Below are 24,002 nucleotides of genomic sequence, written 5' to 3' on the forward strand. Positions count from 1 at the left end.
ATCAAAATAATAAACATACTTCATCATAATTACACGTAAAATTGTCTAGCCAAACATCAGTGGGAATGGAATTATGACCTACGAAAAGCTATCCCTTTATAAAGTCAATAAGAACATTGACAAAAAATGTCAAAATCAACTTTCTCAGAATGCTGGAAATTCACCAAAGACTTGCAAAAATATACTATAAGTTATTCAAGAAAACAGCTGCATCTCATTAAGAGCAGTGACTGTTGTGGAGTTTTCACTTGCTCTGTTCCCATCCCCTTCTTCTCAGCTTCATAGCAGCCTTGAAAACCAACAGTCTTGCAACTACAGTAGCTGTGAAAACTAGCAGCAGAACAGGAACTGGAGGGGACAGAAAGAATTTGGAAGTCCTCAAAAAATGATTCTCATAATAGTCATTGTTTGAACTAGCTGGCATTCCCTGGAAATTCCCATCTGTAGGGCATGTTTTTTCTTGATCTGAGAGAGTCAAACAGAACTTGCTCAGAGCAAACAGCGTTTTCCCCAGGGGCATTTGTCAAAAACAATCTGTACCAATTGCTGAACATTATAGCTTCCTGAGGTAGCCATAAGTGTTGGGGCAAAGAAAAGGCTGATAAAAAAACTTAAGAGAGAAACTTGGGGATAAGATGTTCACAGAGGGCTTTGAAAAACTTAACATATTGCTAGAAATATGGAATGCTACGTGCATGTGTAGGGCTGTGAACATGCTCAAGGAAGACCTGAGAAGGCACTAAATTCTCACTTCTGCCTGACCTTAAGGCTCTGTACAAGCAGAGGTTAAGACAGAGCTTTTCAATCAGCTATTTTAAATATTTTCAAAGGACTAAAGCCACCATGTTCTCAACCATGTATGAGAATAATGTCTCAGCAAGTAGAAAAATCTCAATAAAGATATAGAAATCACAAAAAAGAAACAAATAGAATTTCTGGAGTTGAAAATGACAAGGAGTGAAATTAAAAATTGACTAGAAGGGCTCAACAGCAGTTTTGGCTAAAGAAAGAATCAGTGAACTTGAAGGTGAATTGATTGAGATTTTCAAGTCTGGGAAACAGAAGAAAAAAAAAAGAATGAAGAGAAATGAATTGAGCCTCAGAGAGCTGTGGAACACTAACAAGCATATCAATCTCGGTATATAGGAGTCCCAGAGGAGAGGAGGGATGGAAAGGAGTAGAAAATTTGTTTAATTACAAGTATATAAGTTTCAGGTGTACAGCATTATAATTCAATGTCTGTGTACACTACAAAGTGATCGCTAAATACCAACCATCATTTTACAGTTGAACTTCTTCAAACATTTCACCCACCCCACCAACCCCCTTCCCCTCTGGTAAACAATAATCTGACCTCTTTACCTATGAGTTTGTTTCTGGTTTTTTTTTTGTTGTTGTTCTTTTTGTTTTGTTTTTTTGATTCCACATATAAGTGAAATCATATGGTATTCGTCTTTCTTCCTCTGATTTATTTCACTTAGCATAATACCTTCAAGTTCCATCCATATTGTTGCAAATGGCAGGATTTCATTATTTTTTATGGCTGAATAATATTCCATTGTGTATATATATCACAGCTTCCTTAGCCTTTCATTCACTGATGCACACTGTGTTGTTTCCATATCTTTGCTATTGTAAATAATGATACAATGAACATAGGGATGCATATATCTTTTCAAATTAGTCTTCAAATAAATACCCAGAAGTGGACTATCTGGCTCATATGGTAGTTGTATTCATAATTTTTTGAGGACTCTCCATACTGTTTTCCATAGTAGTTGCACCAATTTACAGTTCCACCAACAGTGTACAAAGGTTCGCTTTTCTCCACATCCTCTCTAACATTTGTTATTTTTTGTCTTTTTGATGATAGCCTATTCTAACGTGTGTGAGGTGATATCCCATGGTGGTTTTCATTTGATTTCGCATTTGATTTGCATCATGAATAATTAGTGATGCTGAACATCTTTTCATGTGCCTGTGGCCATCTATGTGTCTTCCTTGAAAAAATGTCTATTCAGATCTTCTGCTCATTTTTAAGTTGGGTTGTTTGGGTTTTGTTTTTTTTTTTTTTTTTTTGAGTTGTATGAGTTGTTTATATATTTTAGATATTAACCTCTTGTTGGATATGTGATTTGCAAATATCTTCTACTATTCAGTAGGTTACCTTTTTTGTTTTGACAGTGGTTTCCTTTGCTTTGCATAAGCTTTTTAGCTTAATATACTCCCATTTGTTTATTTTTGCTTTTGTTTCCCTTGCTTTTGGAGTCAGATCCACAAAAACACCATTAAGACTTATGTCAAGGGGTGTACTGCCTATGTTGTCTTCTGGGAATTTTGTGGCTTCATGTCTTACATTTAAGTCTTTAATCCACTTTGAGTTTTCTTGTGTGTATGATATAAGATAGTAGTCTAGTTTCATTCTTTTGCATATAGCTGTCCAGTTTTCACAATACCATTTTAGTAAAGAGTCTATCTTTTCTCCATTGTATGTTCTTGGTTCCTTTGTCGTAAATCTATTGTCCATAATAATGCAGGTTTATTTCTGGGCTCTTAATTCTATTCCATTGACCTCTGTGTCTGTTTCTGTGTTAGTACCATAGTATATATATTTGTTTCCTATAACTTTGCAGTATGGTTCAACATCAGGGAGAGTAATACTTCCAGTGTTGTTTTTCTTACTCAAGATTGCTATGGCTATTTGTGGTCTCTAGTAGTTCCATACAAACTTTAGGATTATTTGTTCTAGTTCTGTGAAAAATGTCATGGGTATTTTGATAGGCATTGCATTGAATCTGTAGACTGTTTGGGGTAGTACAGACATTTTAACAATATTAGTTCCCAATACATGGGCACAGGATATCTTTCCATTTATTTGTGTCTTCTTCAATTTCTTTCATCAGTATCTCATAGTTTTCAGAGTGCAGATCTTTTACCTACTTTGTTAAATTTATTCCTAGGTATTTTATTCTTTCTGGGCAATTGAAAATGGGACTTATATTCTCTGATAGTTTGTTATGAGTGTGTAGAAATGCCACAGATTTCTGTATATTGATTTTGAATCCTGTGACTTTGCCAAATTCATTTACTACTTCTAGCAAGTTTTTTTGGGTGGAGTTGTTAGGGTTTTCTATATATAGTATCATGTCATCTGTAAATAGTGCCAGTTTTACTTCTTCCCTTCAAGTCTGGATGCTTCTTATTTCTTTTTCTTGTCTAATTTCTTGTAAGTAGGACTTCCAATAATATGTTGAGTAAAAGTAGTGATAGTGAACATCCTTTCCTTGTTCCTGACCTTAGAGGAAAAGCTTTCAGCATTCACCATTGAGTATAATGTTAGCTGTGGGTTTGTCATATATGGCCTTTATCATGTTAAGGTATGTCTTTCCATGCCCACTTTGTTGAGAGTTTTTGTCATAAATGGATGTTGAACTCCATCAAATGCTTTCTCTGCACCTATTGAAATGATATGATTTTTACCTTACATTTTGTTAATATGGAGTACCATGTTGATCCATTTGTGGATATTGTATCATTCTTGCATCCATGAACTAAATCCCATTTGATCATGGTGTACAATCCTTTTAATGTACTGTTGAATTCTGTTTTCCATTATTTTGTTGAGAACTTTTGCATTTATGTTCATCAGTATTATTGGCCTGTAATTCTGTTTTTTTGTGGTGTCCTTGTCTGGTTTTGGCATCAGGATAATGCTGGCTTTGTAAAATACGTTTGGAAATAGAAAACTGAATCCAACATTAGAATTTTAAAAATGTATTTAAAATGGGCAGAAGACCTGAATAGACATTTTTTTTAAAGAAGACATATAGATGGCCACAGGCACATGAAGAGATGTTCAGCATCGCTAATTATTCATGATGCAAATCAAATGCAAAATCAAATGAAAACCACCATGGGATATCACCTCACACCTGTTAGAATAGGCTATTATCAAAAAGACAAAAAATAACAAACTTTAGAGAGGATGTGGAGAAAAGGGAACCTTTGTACACTGTTGGCAGAACTGTAAATTTGTGCAGCCACCACAGGAAACAGTATGGAAAATCCTAAAAAAAGTAAGAATAGAACTACAATCAATACAACCAACTAGCCTTATCAGACATCCATAGCACACTTAACAACAGAAGAATTATTTTCAAGTGGACATGAAACATTCTCCATATCGACCATATGTTAAGTCAAAATAAGTTAAAACAAGTCTTAATCAACTTAAAATGACTGACATCATATAAGTTATGTCCTCTGATTACCAAGGAATGAAATTAGAAATTAATAGCAGAAGGAAATTTGGGGAATTCATAAATACATAGAAATTAAACAACACACTCCTAAATAACAGTGAGTCAAAGAAGAAATCACATGAGAAATTAGAAAATACTTTGAGATGTATGAAAATAAACATACAACATACCCCCCCACCAAAAAAAAAAACCCTTATGGCATGCAACAAAAGCAAAAGTGCTTAGAGGAAAATGTATTGCCATAAACACCTACAGTAAAAAAGAAGAGAGATCCAAATCAATAAGCTAGACTTCTCCCAGAAAAAACTAGGAATAGAAGAGTCAACTCAACCTAAAGCAAGAAAATGGAAGGAAATAATGAAATGTGAGAGAAAATGGAGAATAGAAAAGCAATACAGAAAAATCAGTGATACCAGAAGTTTTTTTTTTTTTTAATCAACAACATATTAAAACTTTGGCTATAATGACCAAGAGAAAAGACTAAATTACCAATTGTTTGGCTTACTTGATAGACTGAACACTCATTAAAACATAGATATCATGACTGTTTTGCCAGTTCTGTATCTCCAGTACCTATTTCAATGTTTTCCACAAAGTAGGTACCCATTAAATATTTGTAAAATGAATGAGCACAATTCAGTTAAATAGAAGAGCTTCTCTAAGTTCATCCATTAATGGCAGCTAATCTTCAAATTGCATCCATTTATGATATCCTACCTAAGGCTCTACCATTTGTATCACAAAGCATGTTAAACCTCTCTATTTCTGGCTTTGACTACTGATATAAACTAGCTTTATTTTTTTCCTCTTTATCTCATCTTGCTACTCCCCACCCATTTCTTTAACTTCTCTACCATAGAAAACCTCTATGGTGTTTGGACAATAGCACTTAAATTTTTTTTTACCTGATGTGGTTTTAAAATTTCCTGTTAGGAGACTAAGATAAATGTAAACTAGGGATATAAAGTTCCAGAGCTTGAATATTAAGATCAGCAACAAAGATTTCTTTTTGGTAAATCTTTTGCAATAATTGTTGCAGGTTGTTATGTTTTCCTACCCAGTAGACAATTCTTCTTTTCATCCTTCCTAATAGAAATTAGAATCTATTCAGGCTCTTCCATGTAGCCCTGGTATTTCAAGAGGCAGTAGATACCATTCTTTAACTCAGAAAATAAATCCCAACTGGTCTCCATAATTAAAGTGATATCAATTCTTTGCCAGATTATAAAAGACCAGTGAGGTATAACAGCTAACACTTGTTGAGCACCAACTTTAAGCCATGCACTGTTTTAAGGGTTTTACAAGTATTAACTCATTTTTTGTAACTACCTTATATGATAAGTACAAATATTATTTTAACTGTAAAGTTAATAAAATTTAGGGACAATTAAAAAACTAGAATTTAATTACTCTAGACTTGATATCCCCTGATAAAGAGGAATTGCATAGATTATCAGCAATAGACTTTCTCAGAGATATGCAGCATATGGGCTAGAACACTGAAATTACTAAGATTCTGGTCCATGTGTGAAGAACCTGAGAAAAAATACTCTAATAACTAGAATGTGAGTTATCTCCAGGCAGGAAGAAGTATAGGAAGTAGGAAGACAGAGAAAAGAAGCTTATTTCAAAGGATATGGCAGTAACAATGGCCTGAACGTTGTGAGAATTTGATCAGGCTGGAGAAAACAGAAATGCTTACAAGGTTCTAGCAAATTCCCACTGACAGATCACTTACACTTCATCTCAGCAGAAGTGAAAGATTAGATATTAGAGAATATAATATATATATTTGTATATATATATATTCCTCTTTTTCACTGGTTGCTCTTGTGTCTGCAGTATCAGGAACTGAAGAGTAACTATTACTGCCTGTCTTGTAGACATGAAAAAGATAATAAAAGCATATAATGAACCAACAAATTCAATGACTTAAATGAAATGACCAAAATCCTTGAAATTACAACTTAAAATGATGCAAGAAGAAACAGAAAATGGCCTTATATCTATTAAAGAAATTGAAGTAGTCATCAAAAATCTTCCCTTAAAAAACAAAGCAAACAACAAAAAACCTCCAGGCCCAGATGATTTCATAGGTCAACTCTTTTAAACACTCAAAGAAATAATAAGTGCAAACATAAACAAACATTTTCAGAAAAATAGTGGATTTGGAAACACTACCAAACTCGTATTATAAGACCAGCCAAATCCTTGATTATAAGTGGAAGATTTTTGAGGAATATTGGTCAGAGAGAAGACTATGAGGAAGCAGGTACTAGGCTCCTTTTAATCGAAAAATAGGAAAATTTAAACTGGCACATTTGCAGCAGGTGAGAAGAATTCTGACAGATGACCAGAAGGGACTCTATAGTATTGGCATGGAGAAAAGAATAATAGGTATATGAAATGCATTTAGTTAAAAGATGATTAAGATGTGGTTACAATTTATGCTTGTAGATGTTTTATATATTACGTTTGGAATAACCAGGAAGCGTAAACTTATTTTGGCTAATATAATCTATGAGATTATTAGCTAGATAAAGGGTACTACTAAATTGAGTAGTTTAGTCATCTTTATTTCTTCTCTATGACAGTTTACATTTTCTAAGTTATCAGCTCTTCCTACTAGCTCTTTTCACATACATATTCTTCTTCATGTCCTATTAATCATCTCACATATAGGATATTGTAAAGACATAATTAACTTATTTCTACCTTCAGTTTCTACCCACTTCCTCCTACTCCTCTGAGAAATGTCTACCACTGCTGTAACCTGAAATGATTTATTTTTTCCTATAGGATTTTTAAACTAAACCATTCATTTAGCAAATGATCTAGTATGACATTATCACATACTTATATTATTGTCTTACATGCTTTTTCAATCTTTATTGTATTTAGATTTGTGGGCTTATTTCTCCTGTCTATGTTGTCAGGTCTTAGAAGACTGTAACTAGGTTACAGATTTCTCTGTGTCCTCTACAGTACATCACTACAGAGCTTGGAACTTGTAAACAATAAAAAGTATTTGTTCAAGGATTAGTTTATTAATTACTGGCATATTAGCATTTAATACAATCGAAGCATTGTTCTCTATAGATAGGGGAAAATTCAGTATAGTTCTGTTTCCCATAATAAATTTCCTACTGCCATAGGTTTACACAGACAAAAGAAATAGTTATAAACGCCAATTTTATGAAGTGCTGCTTCTGGTGTATTTGTTCTATTACTACTGGACAATTACTTCACCTATGGAAGCTAAAGTGCCTTTTTCTTAAGCTTGTCCAAGCACCCTACATGTTTGTCATAGAGTTTTTGTTCCAGAAGAGTTTTAATCTTGAAAATATAGTCCAAGAAAAAGAGATTTCACTTGCATTGATGCAAGTCACATTTGTATTGCCTCTCTAACAGTCTTTGTTGTATTTGTCTTAACAAAGTAACAAATTATTAGCCATTTGGAGTTTGCCATTAAAATCTCCTTCTCTCTCACTTCTGTTTTAACTAGTTCATGGCTCTAATGAGCCATCTTTTGGCCATCATTCATATTTTATAGATCACCAGCTTAAAATATTAGAGTTTTTAAAATAATTCTTGATCTTAAATAAATTCTTGGTTTAAAAATCTACTATAAAGTTTGTATTTATAGTCCTTAAATAATTTGATTACATAATAAATTTCTAGTTCCCTAACTTGAGGGCAATAATCTTGCAGTATGGAAATGCAGCAACGATGACAGCCACACAGACAAAAGCAGTATGTGAAACAACAGTTGAAAACATGGGTTCAAAAGTCAGGTTGTTTAGTAAAATGTACTTCTGATGAGCAAGTTATTTATTTATTTGAGGTAAAAAAAAAAAAACCTGTTGCATTTGTTTCTGTGCAGTGTTCACAATATAAATAGAGCTGGCTGAATGAATTCTGAAATATTGAATTAAATGTGATTATTTAGAAGTAGCTTGTGTTTTTTTTAATATTTCTCATATTTTCCCTTTCACTGTTCTTTGTCCCCTTACAGTTACTTCTTTATTATAGAAACTATTCTTAGATATAGATTTATGTCATATAATTGAACTATTTCTCTAGCAATAGATACTGCAAGATGTTTAGAGGGAAAGATATTATGCAAAAGAATTAGGAAGATTAAACCATTCATAGGAGTGGGGAAGATGGATTTGTTATGAAAAACCATAGGAGATAGAAGAAGAAAAGAGAATCAGAAGTTAAGCAGCAGCGTCAGTAGACAAGAAATAAAAATTATGGGCTTGGCAATAAAGGATAATTAGTTCTGAGGTGGCTTTTAGAAAGCAGTCAAAGTTCAAACTGAATAAAGTGAGAAACGCTATATCCATGAATTATAGTTGCCAGATATATTCACTTTCAAAATGATTATATGTGTGTATAATTGTGTGTTTGGTATAGAAAAATACTGTAGGAGAAACAGGAGAGGTTGATTATTCTCACAGCAGGGACTTTTAGCTTATGCTTCTGTAAATATATCATATTGAACTATAACATCCTTCTTTTATCATAAACACAAAGTTAGGCTGGATAAATATTACAATAATACTAAATCTTTGTCAGTTTGCTTTTCATATTTAGGTCTACAATCCATGAGGAATTAATTTGTGTGTGTGTCATAGGGATCAAGTTAGTTTTTTCTCACATGGACATCCAATGTCCCAGCACATTTATTGGAAAGGGCATCACCTAGTCAATACCTTGCCATATCACTTGTATCATAAAATAGTCTTTACGTACGAATGGGTATCTCTACTCTGCTCTGTACATCAACTTCTCTATCTGTACCATGACACACACTCTCTAAATTACTGTAGGTTTATAACTATTGATGACTGGTAAAGCAAGTCTTGCAATCTTGTTCTTTGTTAGGAGTGCCTGGATCACTTACAGACTTTTGAAGAATTAACTAAACTTAGTACCAGTTTGTCAACTTTCATTTAAAAATTTGTTAAGATTTTTCAGTGGGATTACAATGAATTTAAAAATCAATTTGAGAAGAATGGTCAAGCTTACAATATTAAGTTCTCTAATCCTTAAACAGGATATGTCTATTATTTGTGTCAATATTTCATAGTTTTGTTAAATGTCTTTTGCTAGACTTATTCCTTAATATTTGATTTTTTGATACAGTTGAGAATGTCTCTTTTAAATAATTTATCTTATATTTCTTAGTCGTTTATATAAATTCAATTATATATACATTTATTCCTCTACTATCAAGAAAATTAGCTAAACTGTCTTAAATATTCTAATAGTTTATTTAACAGTTTATAGATTCATTGGGGTTTCTTATGTACTCAATAATATCAACTGTGAAAACTAAAATTTATGAATCTACTTCTGAGAAAATATGAAGTATTTTCCCTATTCTCCCCACTAAGTACAACAAAATCTCTGGATATTACATATGAAATAACCATAAGAAAAGTGAAAGATGGTGAGGATCAGGCTGACTGGAGAATTCAGGAATAGAAAAATGGCGCAGTGGTGAGTGCCATGGGTTTTCTTTTTGTCTCATTTATCCCTGACACGGAGCTGAAGAAGCCAGCAAGCCAGAAATGCCAACCAGTGAAACCAGAAAAACATCCACACCACAAAACCCTGCTCTCCACCAAAAATCCAGGAAAAGGGCAGCCTAGCAAAACAGAAAACTTTTAGCTAATAACTACTCTACTCCAGCCAAGCACCAAGAAAAAAAACATAGTCCCACTGTCATGCACAGCAGCAAACTGCAAGGTGCAAACCTGAATTTCCACACTTGGCAATCTGTAACAAGACACTCCAACTGTCCCCACTCCTAATGGGATGGTGTTAGAGATAGCCACCTAAGGACCCAAGACATTCATTCTCACTGGGCAGTAATGAACGCCCTCCTTCCCAAGGGAGTCACTGGCAACTCTGTGCAAAAACTAGACTTCTTCCCCTACCCAGCAGTTGGTGTCAGAGGAGGACTTTTACCAATGCCCAGTGGTGTTAGGTTGTACAAATATTTGCAAATGAAACAACACATTTCTAAATCATTCCTGGATCAAATGGGAAATCTGAAGAAAAATTAAAAGGACATTGAACTGAATGCAGTGTTTTTCTGACTTGAACTTTTTATATTCTCTAGAAGAATCTGAAATTTCTTATTTCTTCCTTAAATGTTTGGTAGGTGGGAACATAAAATTATCCGGGCATGGTGTTTTTTACTTATGTTTTCATGTTTTATTTATTTCCCAAGGAGGATGTATTTAATTATGGGTTCAATTTATTTGAAAATTTATAAAACAATTAAGATTTTTAAAAATTCTTCTTGTTTCAGTTTTGCAAGAGGTGTTTATCTAGGTTGTGTCCATTTTACTTAAATTGTCGAGTATGGTAGCTTAAAATGATACATAATAAACTGTTATGACTTTTCATGTCTGCCTTGACTTCTCCCACTTTCTGGCAAATTCCCTTCCATGGGTTTCATTTTCCTTTCCTAACATCTTGCCTCAGTAAAGGCCAATTCAATCCATCAAGAAATATTTTAATACATACATTCAAACTTCAAATTTATTGGGCAAAAGAGTGGTAATAACCCCTGAATGTCTTCTACTTGGAGATTTTTCTCTATGTAAGTAGGTACAAACATATCCACAGGAGGTGGGAGAAGCAGGTCTGTTCAAATTCATTGTGTATCTATCAAGATTCAGATACAAATGGATATATTTTTTTCATCACTTAGTGACACAGGCCCTTACCTACCTAAAATTTCTACGTGTTATATATGCCATTTCAACACTATTGTCTTTGAGAATACTCCCCCAAAATATTTCCTACATGTAAGAAGCCTGGAATTAATTTACATAAAGATATATCTCATCTTTGGTATAGTTCTTTTATGCTTTTTACTTTGAAAAATAGTCAGATTTTTCAGAGTCCAAGTTTATGTATTCATGAACATTGTATTTTACCTTCACTACGTCAAGTTAGGAAGAAGAAACATACCAGCTCACACTTTCCAAACCAACTCATTTCTATGTTTTAGGAGATGTTCCACCAATGAGGAAAATTAGAAAGTTCAAAGGGTGAATTCAAAGAGGAGAGAAGGTTGGAAAGTGGTTAGAAGTGGAAATTCCCCACTTACTTACTCATGGTTCCCTCTTCTGACCCTTTACGATAACCAGTGGGAGAGCACACACACATCTGTGATTTAAAAATAAATTTTACCAATTTACATAATTTGTATAGTTCAATAGGTGAGACATTAGAAATGGCAGCTTTGATTCCCAAGGAGGTTAAAAGCCGTTCAGAAACCTAATTCACCCATTGAAAGAAAAAAAGAAATTAAAAAAAAGATGAAGAGGTTGCCTCTGGAAATTCTGTCAGGTCTGAAGTTTGCGGTCTCTGTGAACGTGGGCCACCAGAACATCCTGCTGAGCTGCTGCCTGATAAGGACTGTATATCCTGTCTTCTTTGTATCACTTTGCATGCAGCTCACATTACTTCATTTCCTTTCTGGAACCTTTCCCCGGATTCTTCATATAAGGTCAAACATGAAAGAGACCTGCGTTGAGTTCTGGTGTCCTGAGTGACTTCTTCCAAATTTGTCCAGGCACTAATTTCTCTCTAAATCTCAGCTTTCTCAACTGAACTATGAGATCTTAATGATCATCTTTGCCCTGTGGATATCCCTTAATGTTTTGATGTATTCTTTATGAAATAAAACATAGAAAATATCTCCGAAAAATTTGAAAGTTATGTATTATGACCATGTGTGTTTTGTAAGGAGATTTTAAAGAGTTTATTTGCACAAGTTTTCTTTCTTTAGGTTTCTTGATGTGTTTCTTTGCTTTAGAGAATTGAAGCCATCAGGGCTGACCACACAGGAAGTTGGCTTTCACATTTAGATAAATAAGGAGCAACCGAAAAACCTTCTGACCCCAAAATCTCTACCACACTGCATCCTGACCCTCTACACTTTGCTTTGTCCTATTTAGTGTAATTTCACAGGTGAGATACCTTCCTTTGATTTAACAAATACTGATTAGTAATATAAACATGTAATTCATTATATATACATAGGAAGACACTCTTGCAAGTGAAATAACATGCTTTTAATAATCACATCAGGACAACAGGTATCAACCAAGACTGTGCTGGGCAACCCCTATTCATTGTTCATGCCTCTGCATGGATTTAAGTTGACTGCTTTCTCAGATCTCAGGCAGATTTCTTACACTTAAAAAATTGATTGTGAAAGGGGATGGAGGAGTAATAAGAAAATAATTAATTTTGCAATAAAGTTCAAGTTGTAGTGGAGGACTTGAATAGCATGAGGGCCAGTGGATACCTACAAAGCCCACTGATAGCATATGTTCTTGGTAATTTGACTGGTTTTTATGTTTTCAATGTCTGCTTACTGCTACCTGTATAAGTGCTGATTTCAACAAAATACTTCGGCTGTTCTCATAAAAACAAGTAGAGAAAAACGATTTCAGAACAAAAATAATAGATTTTGATCAATGTCATAATGTTTAAAAATATGTATTTTCATCAAGTAAGATCTCTAGACATCACTTTCCTGTGTCCAATGGCATATATAACAAATATTACATATATTATACATATATATGTTATATATAACATCAATTACATATATTACACAATGGCATATATAACATATATTGCATATATTATACATTTATTATTACATATGTTATACATTAATATATAAATATATATGCATGTGTTTGTATATATAGACATATGTAAATATATATATATATATATATATATAATATCCATTCACCTGATTATGGCTGTGGAAGCAAGAAAACTTGAACACATAAACAAGTGTTTTAGTGTCACGAAAGCTGTTAAAGTTGGTTGTAGGAGACTGCAGCTTCCTCTGTCTCTCTGTACCCTAGACAGACAAGAGTCACATTACATCATATCAGCAGTTATGCTGAGACTGCTCAGTTATTATCTGTTAACATCTTACATGAAATGAGGAACTTTTCTTTCTCATGACCTGAATCAATCTGTTATTCCTTTACTTATCGTTAAATACCTAATCTACACAAACACTGTGGTAGAAAATTAATTTTCTCATTTATGATGTTTTCTTCACGAAAACTTTATAAGTTGGATGCTGATACTTTCACTGTACACATAACGAAGCCAAAATCCAGTGGAGTTGTATAACTTTCCCAAATCTGCATAGCTAACAAATGCTTGAGTTGATATCACATAACATTATTTCATGTATATATCCAACAAATATTCGTTGAACTCCTTCTATGTTCTAAGCCTTATTATAGGTACAAGTTATTCACTGTTGTATAAGACAGCCATGTCCCTGCTCTTAAAGACCTTACTTTCCAGTAAGGGAAGTAAATATTAATAATTATTATCTTAAAAACTATATATATATATTTATATACAAATGAACTACAAAGTCTCAGATGATATTATGTTCTATAAAATAAAAGAGTGAGGTAATAAGTCATGACTAATGGGAGGTAATTTGTGCAGGTGGTCATGGAAGAGGTAACATGTAAGGTAGATATAAATGAGAAGAAAGACTTAGCCATGAAAAATCTCAGATCAGAGGGAATAAGAGCAAGAGCACAGCCTATAAAATGAAAATAAGCTCAGCTTTTTCGAGGAACAGAGTGAAAGTCAACATAGCTGGCCTATAAGGAGTAAGAGGGAACATCGTGGGAGATACTAACTATCTGTAAAAACTACACTATTTTGCGTGCCTGTCAGCCTGCTAATTGTCCTGAAACATTCAAACTTCGCAGGGAGTCGGTGTCCAGCTAAGAAAATCAGAGTTTCACACTTATATGGGAATCATCAGAGGGGAAAACGTACATTGGAAAATGGTATAACTGGACCATGGCTTTTGTGGCAGTCCAATAAGCTGTTGAAACACCCTGCTTTACACTGGAAGAGACACATAGCAAAGGTTATCAGTGTGAGTAAGTATGTATTCTTTCCTTCTCTTTATATCCCATGGACTTGGAAGATCGCAGATATATATATATATATATATATATATATATATATATATATATATAATCTCATGCATTCTTCACAACATGCTGTGTGTAATTAGTGTCAAAGTGTGGACATTAACCCAGATTCCCAACTCTAGGAGATGAAATAAACATTTAAAAGATCGAAGTTTCTTTAACCCAAAGAAATTAGTAAAAACATCAGCTATTCCCTTAAGTACCAAACTTCACTTCCCCTTTGTCATTCATCAGCAGTACTCAAGTATGCCCTTGCTACCCATTGGCAATGTAAAGGCATTCATTTCTCAACCCTACTATCCCACTAACCTCCCTGAGCAGCTCTCTATATTTTGGAAATTTTATGTTTTTTATACATACTCTTTCATTAACTCATATTTATTTATTCACAAATTCAACAAGTACGTACTGAGTACATACTAGGTTCCAGTTACTATGTCAGATGTTAGAGTCACAGAAGGGACAAGTCAGAAAAAGTCTTTACCCCCAAGCAGCTTACAGTCTGGTAAAGAAAGTAGGTGATAAACAATAATGTAATGTCAGATCTTGACAAGTGACATAGAGAAAGATAAAGTCATGTGGAGTCATAGAGTAGGAGGTTCTATTTTACATAGAGAAGGCGAGTGAAGACCTCTCTGGGTAAATGATAGTTGAACAGTGAGTGAACTGAATTAAAGGGAGGGCAAAACATGCAACTAGATGGAGGAAGAACCTTTTAGAGAAAATGCATGACCCTGTAGTGGCAGGATGCTTGACATTTTTGTGGAACAGCAAAGCCATGACTATTGGAGAGGGCAGTGGCTATGGTAGGAGAGGTAGCCAGGGGCCAGATCATGGATAAAGCAAAGTCTTCTCAAATATACAAGAAGGTCTTTGGATTGTACGGTAATTTTGATAAGAACCTGTGTCGAGTGGGAGAAGTGAAGAAGTGAACTTCTCAGCAAAATGATATTACTTAATTATAGAACAACCCCTCTAGCTGCTATGTGGAAAACATACTAGGAACTGAGTGAAAAATAAAGAAGAACATAGAGAGTTTTAGGACCAACGTGTACCTCTTCATGTCTTAGGTAAACAAATAAATATGATGGTCTGACTAGCTTACAGTAGATGGTAATTTTCTACCCTCTTAACCATAACATTTTCACAAAGACTTTATTCTGAAAACAGAATATCTGTACTCTAAAGTCATATTAATGATAAAATTTGAGGGCACTAAGATTATTAACCAGAGTGATATTTTTATCCCCTCCTTAAATCACTGGACACAGATATTCTGCATTCATTTTGTGTTGACCTTAATAACTTATCTGGATGATACTGATACTACGGCAATATATTTTTATAATAATCATTCTCAAATATCCAAAGTGTCAGAGATATATGAAAATAATAATCTAGCAGATTGGAGAAAATTAGAATAAGATATTACTGAGGGGAAAAATAGGGCAGTCTAAATGACAGTAAAATATGACATGAAAATTAACAGGAGATAAATGAAACAGATCATTTAAGATAAACAACTTTAGAACACAGAAAGGAAGTTCTAGCCACAAGGTTTCTATTTCCTCCATTAAACCAGCTACTTACTAAATGATACCTTGAAAAACTAGTCCCCAGGGAAGAATCGAATGACACATTTCTGAAAGCCAGTTTATAGCTTGCTAAGTTAAACTCTTCCAGACTGGAGAAAGATCCATGAGAATAGAGATGGTGACTTTCTTATTCAACAATAAATCCTCTAACCCCAAACAGTGTCAGGTTCATAGTAGATGTTCAATAAAATAATAGTTGTTAAGTATATGATTATATGAATGAATGGGATTCCAGGGAAATATTACTCCCCACATTATTTCCATCTCAAAGATAGGAATCCCTAACTTTTAATTCTTTGCTTAGATATTCTGTTTCCTAAATTATTTGTTTTCTACAAATTTAAGAAAGGATAGCTCAGATTCTGGGGAAATCTCGCTTGTCTCTTCACGTTGCACCTACAGTTGTGAGAAAGCACATTTCAGACAGCAGGGAAAACCCGTAGCTCACCACAACACCACATTGTAAACTGTTTGGGCCACTAGAGCATGAATTAAAGAGGACAGGAGTAGCTGAACGATCCGGAGGTGAGAGGAAGCGGGTGGAGACAACGTAACTGAATATAAAGGCTGAGATATCTCAGAGACTCAGAGACTGAACAAGAGCTCCAGCAGAGACTTTCACTGCAGACTGGCTTGACCTGGGATTAACCAAGGGATCGTGACGAGGATAAAGATGAATTCTGAAGATTGTTCTGCAACAGAGACCAGCTCCTTGCATCTGAAAAGAAGACAACAAAGTAAGTCAGGTCTTACTCCTTATATACTGGTAGCATCTATCAATATATCTATATTTATATCTATCTACCTACCTGTCTATCTATGATATATAACGGTAGTTAGGGGGAAAATGAAGCGTCTTTTGAAGAACTTGGTTACATTCTATTTCAGTTGGGATAAAGGAGAAAATGGGGAAGAAGTAAATATTTCTTTTTCTATGAGAAGACAAAATAGAAACTTGAGAGGAAATCACAAGGGTGAATTTCAGAAGCTCTCTAAAGGTTTGTTTCTTTGTTTTAGTTTATATCATCTCAATTTTTCAGATTTAATTAGAAATCTTACTGCCCTAGCCCAGTGAACTGTCCATCATTTTCCCATATCCATCCTCTAGGAAGCACTGCCTCTCTTTACGGAAAACTCTGTTTTCCACATAAACAATTACATTCTTGATTGCCTTTACCTTGTACCATTTTGTGCTTTCTGTGTGTGCCTTATCTTATGTTCTCAAGACAGCATCCTCCAGTGGCTGGGAACAAAGGTTTCTAATTTTTGAGAGAATATCCATATAAACATCTGAACATTTACAGTGTCCAATGGTAATTTATTAGGAGAAAGTCATGAAAGAATTCTTGAAAATGAAATCTTCTATACTCTTTATGGGACTCTTTTCCTCCATTTCGCTCTTCTATTTCACCCTTCTAATCGTGGGCTTCAAATTCTAAATGAATCAGATATTTTTCTTCCTTTCTTTTATTTTTCATCAAAATATGATCATCTTTGCTATATACTTTTTCTTCTTTTCTATTTGTCTATTCTGTCCTCAGACCTTTCTATTTTCTATTACCAGGATTTTCCCATTGTTTTACAATAATTTGTTTTGGTGAGGTTTTCTTGATTTGTTTCATTTGTCTCTCTCTTCCTCTCTAATTAATGAGGTGCCCCAAACACTAGCATGTAGGAACTAGAGTTTACTTGTAAGCAAATCTAACCAGTAACAAAGAATGTGTTATGAACAGCAGAGCTAAAAAAATCTAGAGGAAGGGATTGTTTTCTGAGTATGGGTCTACTAGAGTGGTTTGCTTTAGAAAAGCATTCATTACCTCTGATAAACCCATCTTTCACTTAAGAACACAAAATCAAGTGTGGATAGCAAGTACAAGCCACACAAATTTTTTGGTAACCAGATAGCCATAACTTGATGGCTCAGCTGAGCTGCCCAAAAGAAAAAATATATTTAAGAATAAAACCACTCAATAAACAGCATAGTTGAAAGAAGAAGGAACTATTGTAGTAATTCTTAACTTTTCCTGAGATCATTCCAATTTTCTGTTGAATATTTAATTTATGAATGTTTAGACTACGCTGCTATTTGTACTTGCTTTGTTAGTATAAACAATCATTGAGCACCACCCTTGGTGATTCAATACGTACTAGTGGATTTCTTTTCAATTTCTCCATTGATGGGCAGGGCTTGTAATCAGAGCGGAAGTATGCTCTTAGGGGAGTGTTTTGTTACCTAGGTGATAAGTCAAACTGTGAGTAACAATAGCCCTCACTAATGGATATAAAGTACAGTCTGAGAATCATCTCCATAGCTTACCCACTGGATAAGCCAATAGAGTGAGTCCAACGGATAAGCCAATGGGCTCTGGCATCCATGAGTTATTTGGATGTGTTGGTACTTGCTGAGGAGCCAGAGCTGTCCCTGCATTGAGTTTGAACCCCATGATTGAGTCTCACATGGTAAGAAGTGAAACTAGACAGAGAGTTCTGAATTTGCTACCCTAGCTACGAAAGGCTACTTCCGGTGACAGTTGTATGCTGGTGAAAAAAGGAAGCTTTGCTTTAAGAAGCTGAGAGAAATAGAACCAAATAGGAGTGAAGTAAAGTCTTCTCTTGCAAAACCTGAATGCAGATCTATGCTGGGAAAAACAATCCTCAGAAGAAGCAACAGTTGATGCTGACATCTATTACATAGCAAAATTACTGTGAAAGAAAGCAGCATCTCTTTGCCTAGTTTAACATTAAAGAAATGCTTTAAGGAAAAAAAATACATGAATTTCAAGGTGTGTCTGTATAGACATCCTTTTAATTATGAAAGCCACCCATACTGAAAAATAGGATATTTTTGCATATTGAGACTATTTTTCATGGTAAGTTTTAATATCACTCAAGTAGTTATTTTACATTTCAGTTTTTGAGAGCATAATAGGAATCTGTATATTTCTTGTGAGGCCGAATTTTTAAAATTCCTGATAGCTCATCCTAGCAAAAATCAAATTCAAACTCTGAGTCACAAAATTCCCCTCTCTCCTTTCTCAATTATTTATTTCTAATCTAGAACAGATATCCTTCTAGCTTTGTTGTTGGTGGTGGTGGGTTTTTTTTGGTAACTAAGAATCGTCATTCACATCATATTCATATTCTAAATCCTTCCACAAAAATATTTCTCATTGATGAAATGAAACTTTCACTTGGTTTTAGCATTATACAAAGGATAAATGAAAGAACTGATTTCCACCCAATATTTAGTCTATAGTACTGTTAAATTTCCTCTATTATTTTAACTTCTCTTGGAAAATTCAAACAAACATCTTATTTTTCACTCATCTATTATTTTTAAATGAGGTAAAATTGACATACAATGTATGCACAGATCATACATATACAGTTTAATGAGATATAACTACAACTCCAATCAACATTTGACATTTTCCATCACCCCAGAAAGTTTCCCTGTGTTCTTTTCCAGTCAAATTAATTTTCCAACACATAAAAGCAATCACTTTTCTCATTTCTATCATCAAGTTTAGTTCAGCTATTCCTGAATGTCATATAAATGAATATATACAGTATATAATTGTGGCTGGATTTTTTTCGCTCAACATTTTTTTTGCAATTCATCCATTTTGTTGCATGCATCAGTTGTTCCGTTTTTTAAATTTCTGAGTAGAATTTCTTGTATGGGTATACCATAATTTGTTTATCCATTTTCCTGTTGATGGATGCTTGGTTTATTTCTAGGATTTGGCTGTTAAGAATATAGTTGCTCTGAATATTCTTATATAAAACATTTTGAAGACGTATTTTCATTTCTCTTGAGAAAATAATAGGAGTAGAATTTCTGGATCATAGGATAAGTGTATATTTAATTATGTAAGAAATAGTTTTCCAAAGTATTTTTTTCCATTCTATTCTCCCAGTCAGTAATATATGGAAATTTCAATGCTTCACATCTACCAAATTCACAAAAATGTACCATCCATCTTTTTTTAAATTTTTAGTCATTCCAGTTGTATATATTTTTATATCAATTCAACATTTTTTATTATATCACCCACATTTATACCCATTTATACCATCTCCCTTAAACAGTAACTACAGAGAAGTTAAGGGATTGTACATAGGATGTTCTTTTTATATGTCCTCTAGGGTAATCAGGTATTTACTAAATGTTCTTATTGTGATTAAAACAATACAATTATGATATATTTAGAATTTTCATAGCTACTGAGTACATACTTGGGGGAGATATTTTATGATATCATTATTGTGACTGGATTGTTTTATTTCTAGCCAAAAATAAACTATCCAAATTCACTCAACACTTGAGGGAAATTAACTTATAAATTTCATATAAGAAGATGGGGAGACATATAGCTATTTTTTTATTTTAAATGCCTCAGGAGAAAATCAAATGTCTCTTTCTTACTTCTATAGCCTTCTTGAATTCATCATCTACTTTCTCTCTTCAGATAATGCCACCAGGCCTCATTTTGCAGATCATGAAGGGTCCATTCAAGTTCCCATCCCATGTGCTGTAGTGAACGTGGTCTTCATCACCACTCTAATCATAGCTCTCGTTGCTTTATCAGGTGGGTCTGCACTTCATGAATTCATCAAAAGTTCTGATTAATTTAGGACAATCTCATTTTTCATACATGGCCAATTTCCTAGGAAATGCTAAATATGATTCCACATGCCTTGAATAATTGATGCAATACTTTTTTTTAGTTTTCTAGTGCTTTAGAAATATTAAAAGTGCTTATGATTTATACAATACTGTGGGAGAAAATTACATGTGAGCAGATGTTTAAATCTGGAATAAAAGGGGCCGATTTAGAGTCTAAATATATAGACGTTTAACTGGGAAAATGTGGGCTGCACATTCATTGTTGATGAAAAAAATAATATCTAAGCCATAGATTAATCAGGAATCGGTCAGTCTCTTATCTCAAAAGCCACAGAATATATATATAGATATAGAATACATCTAGAAGCTCCCAGAGAGTCAGTTGTGTTATGGTATTCGAAACATACAGCTATACCAAGATACACTTGTGTTTTGTTTTTTTTTTTTTTTTTTTTTTTTTTTTTTTACACTTGTGTTTTATACAAACATGAAATTTTACAGTTTTATGATACATCCCCAGCCGTAAATTTTTCTGTATTCTGAATTGCTCCTCTACAAAGTATTCTCTCCTCTACCTTCCAATATAGGTCTGTATATACTACGTCTTCAAATTCTTCCCCATCTGCATTCAGATGCAAAACCTTACTTGGAATTTTAATGTATTTTAGCCTTTCTAGTCCAAAGACTATTTTCAAGATTTTTAAATTTACCCTCCACTTTCTGACCAAAGTGACTCCCTCTTATTTCTTATACCTAGTACAATGATGATTAGGCACAATGAGAGATCAGATAAAGTGAGACACTGCCTTCTTCTTACTCTTTCCAGAATTCACCTTCCTTTTTTATAATTTTAAATGGAGTATAATCTATAAAAATTTTGAATCACCCTGTCGTACACCTGAAACTAATATAACATCGTACGTCAACTATACTTCAATAAAATGTTTTTAAAAAAAAGAATTCATTAAAAAAAAAAAGAATTCACCTTCTTTCCTCTCTTCGTTTATCACCTAGCACAGCACAGCATCCTCTGAACTAGTTTTGCACACTGTGGGTATTTGGTTTCTTGTGTTACTAAAACAAACCCTTTTCCTGTTCACAGTGGGCCAGTACAACTGTCCAGGCCAATATCTGTCCTCGGTGTCACCAAACACCCATGTTTCTTCATGCTCAGATGATTGGATAGTATACCAGGGGAAATGCTACCTTATTTCCAAGAAAACAAGGAACTGGACCTTGGCCCAAAACTTTTGCTCCAAACACGGTGCCACTCTTGCTGTCATTGATTCTGAAGAGGACATGGTAAGATAGTATTCAAAAACAATTCCATAAGATATTGCTATTCTATTTTATATAGTTAATCTGTGGTTTCCTTTTGTTTCCTTCTAAGGGAAGACATTGTATCTGTCTCCCACCCAGGAAAATTTAGTCACAGAAAGCCACATGATCAGTCTGAGGTCAAAATGAGAGTTCAATTTAGTCTTTAAATGTGATTTGTTTAGCCTCAAAGGTCAGAAATCCACATGAGCTGAACCTATGTAGAACTAGTAAATAATCAGCTTAGCTATCCTGCCTACGAGTTGCAGTTTTGAGAAACAAGATTTATTACATACTTATCAGGAGGGGTGGTTTAACATACAGTTCCTTTGTGCTTTCTTCAAGACCTTTTTAAAACAACATGTGGGTAGAACTGAACACTGGATTGGGCTGAAAAATGAAGCTGACCAGATGTGGAAATGGTCAAATGGCAAAAAATTTAATAACTGGTGAGTTTCAAGATATCTCTTTATCCTCCCCAGGATGGCAGTTCAAGGGAACCACTTTCCTTTTTTCCTTTAGAAGTACTGTTCTATATGAAGGTTGAGCTCTTTATAAGCAGAACTTTAACAATCTCTTTTGTATGTTATACTCTACGGACTTCTTTAAAGAAGGGCTTTAATATAATCATTTTTTTCTTTTTATCTGCTTGGAATTCATACGATAAATGCTTCTAGTAATTTGATCTCAGCAAATTCGAGTGGAATAAGACTCAGAAATATTCCAGGTATAAATATGATGATGGGAAAATAATCCAACATTTCCAATCTCATATTTATATTTTATTGACAAGCTAGGAATTCCCTTTTTGCTTTCCCAGTTCTCATCTCCACAAGGATAAAGAACAATATTTTCAATACCTAATTAGAAGCTTCTATGGATCTGAGAGAAAACCTGCCCCAGAATTAAAGATGCTGACTTTATTTCCATTAGCTGTACATTTTAAAGTTTGAAGGACATTGTATAAGTTTAGTGTTAATCTTTGTCATCTGAAAACTCAGACTTGAAAGAATTTCTAGCTCCCTAAATAGTTTTATGAAAATTAAAGATACAGGAAATTAGTTTAAATCTCTAGAAAAGGAATCCTTGGTATGTATCACACCCACAAATGGGCACCAGGCACTGTTACCCTCTAAAACTGTATGCGCTAGTATACATGATTTTTGAATGTTTATACTTTCTGGGAATGGTTTGTGAACTCAGAAATGAACGAGTCACTCCTGTGGTGATACACCAACCAAACAAGAGTAGAGTAGCCCTCTACTCTTAATTTTGTATCTTCTCTCCACATACTATTCTTTTGGATCTTTGTCTACTGTCTCTGCAGATTACTCTGTGATCATTTGACTGGCACACTTGCCTCATGCATTCCTACTAAGAAAAAACAAAAAAGCAGAAACCACCACCTCCACCACCACAAAGTTGATTCTCATGTAACTGAACGGAAATGATAAACTGAAAATAATTCTGGTTTCTTTATTGTTGACAGGTTCAACCTTACAGGATCTGAGAACTATTGTGCATTTCTGAACAACACAGAGGTCAGCAGCACAGAATGTGAAAAGAATTTACACTGGATATGTAGCAAACCCTCCAAATAAAGAGGAATCACATTTGCTTATATACTATTCTATCATGGAACTCAAGGAAATGTGTGTTGACGAATGGCGCTCTATGGTCAGAAGTTTCCCATAAAGACTTTGTGAAAAAAACTTTTTACTATTTTGGAAACTTTCTTCCAAACAAGACTGTGGAAAAAAGGGAGAAAAATTCCAGGAATATCTGCACTGTGGAATACTTCTTCCATGAGCTGAAAATGTTACAGGTTGACTGATAATTTTGTCCAAGAATGAGAAAAATGACTTCAAAGCTTTTGAATGCACTTTATAATTTTTTAATTCAGAAATAAGGTAACTAAGTTTAGAGTTATTATTTATTGTTGAATGACTGTGAACGATGTGTGCCCTTCATGCATTTGCACTGTATGAAGGAATTAGATAGTAGTATTAAAAACTGAATGTAAACAAAGGAAATTTTAACTGGCAACAGAGATATTTAGTCTAAATGCATTTTTTTTTTAACTCAGAGGACATATATAAATGGGCAAATGCTTATGAAATGAAACTTTGTAATGTTTCTCTCTTTTTAAAGAAGTTTGTCAAGTTACTTTGTC

The 24,002-nt window shown here is 34.0% G+C and overlaps 1 protein-coding gene across 1 annotated transcript; it reads left to right on the top strand.

The window, feature by feature from the left end:
* Positions 1-16,555: 16,555 nt before the first annotated feature.
* On the top strand, positions 16,556-23,431 carry CD69 (CD69 molecule). The gene is made up of 5 exons (XM_061205879.1): positions 16,556-16,619; positions 20,355-20,474; positions 21,615-21,814; positions 22,175-22,278; positions 23,319-23,431. The coding sequence occupies exons 1-5, from the start codon at positions 16,556-16,558 to the stop codon at positions 23,428-23,430; spliced, it is 600 nt and encodes a 199-aa protein (XP_061061862.1). The 3' UTR covers position 23,431.
* The last annotated feature ends 571 nt before the right edge of the window (positions 23,432-24,002 follow it).

The sequence above is a fragment of the Eubalaena glacialis genome, chromosome 11 (genome assembly GCF_028564815.1).
Source record: "Eubalaena glacialis isolate mEubGla1 chromosome 11, mEubGla1.1.hap2.+ XY, whole genome shotgun sequence".
Lineage (NCBI taxonomy): Eukaryota > Metazoa > Chordata > Mammalia > Artiodactyla > Balaenidae > Eubalaena > Eubalaena glacialis.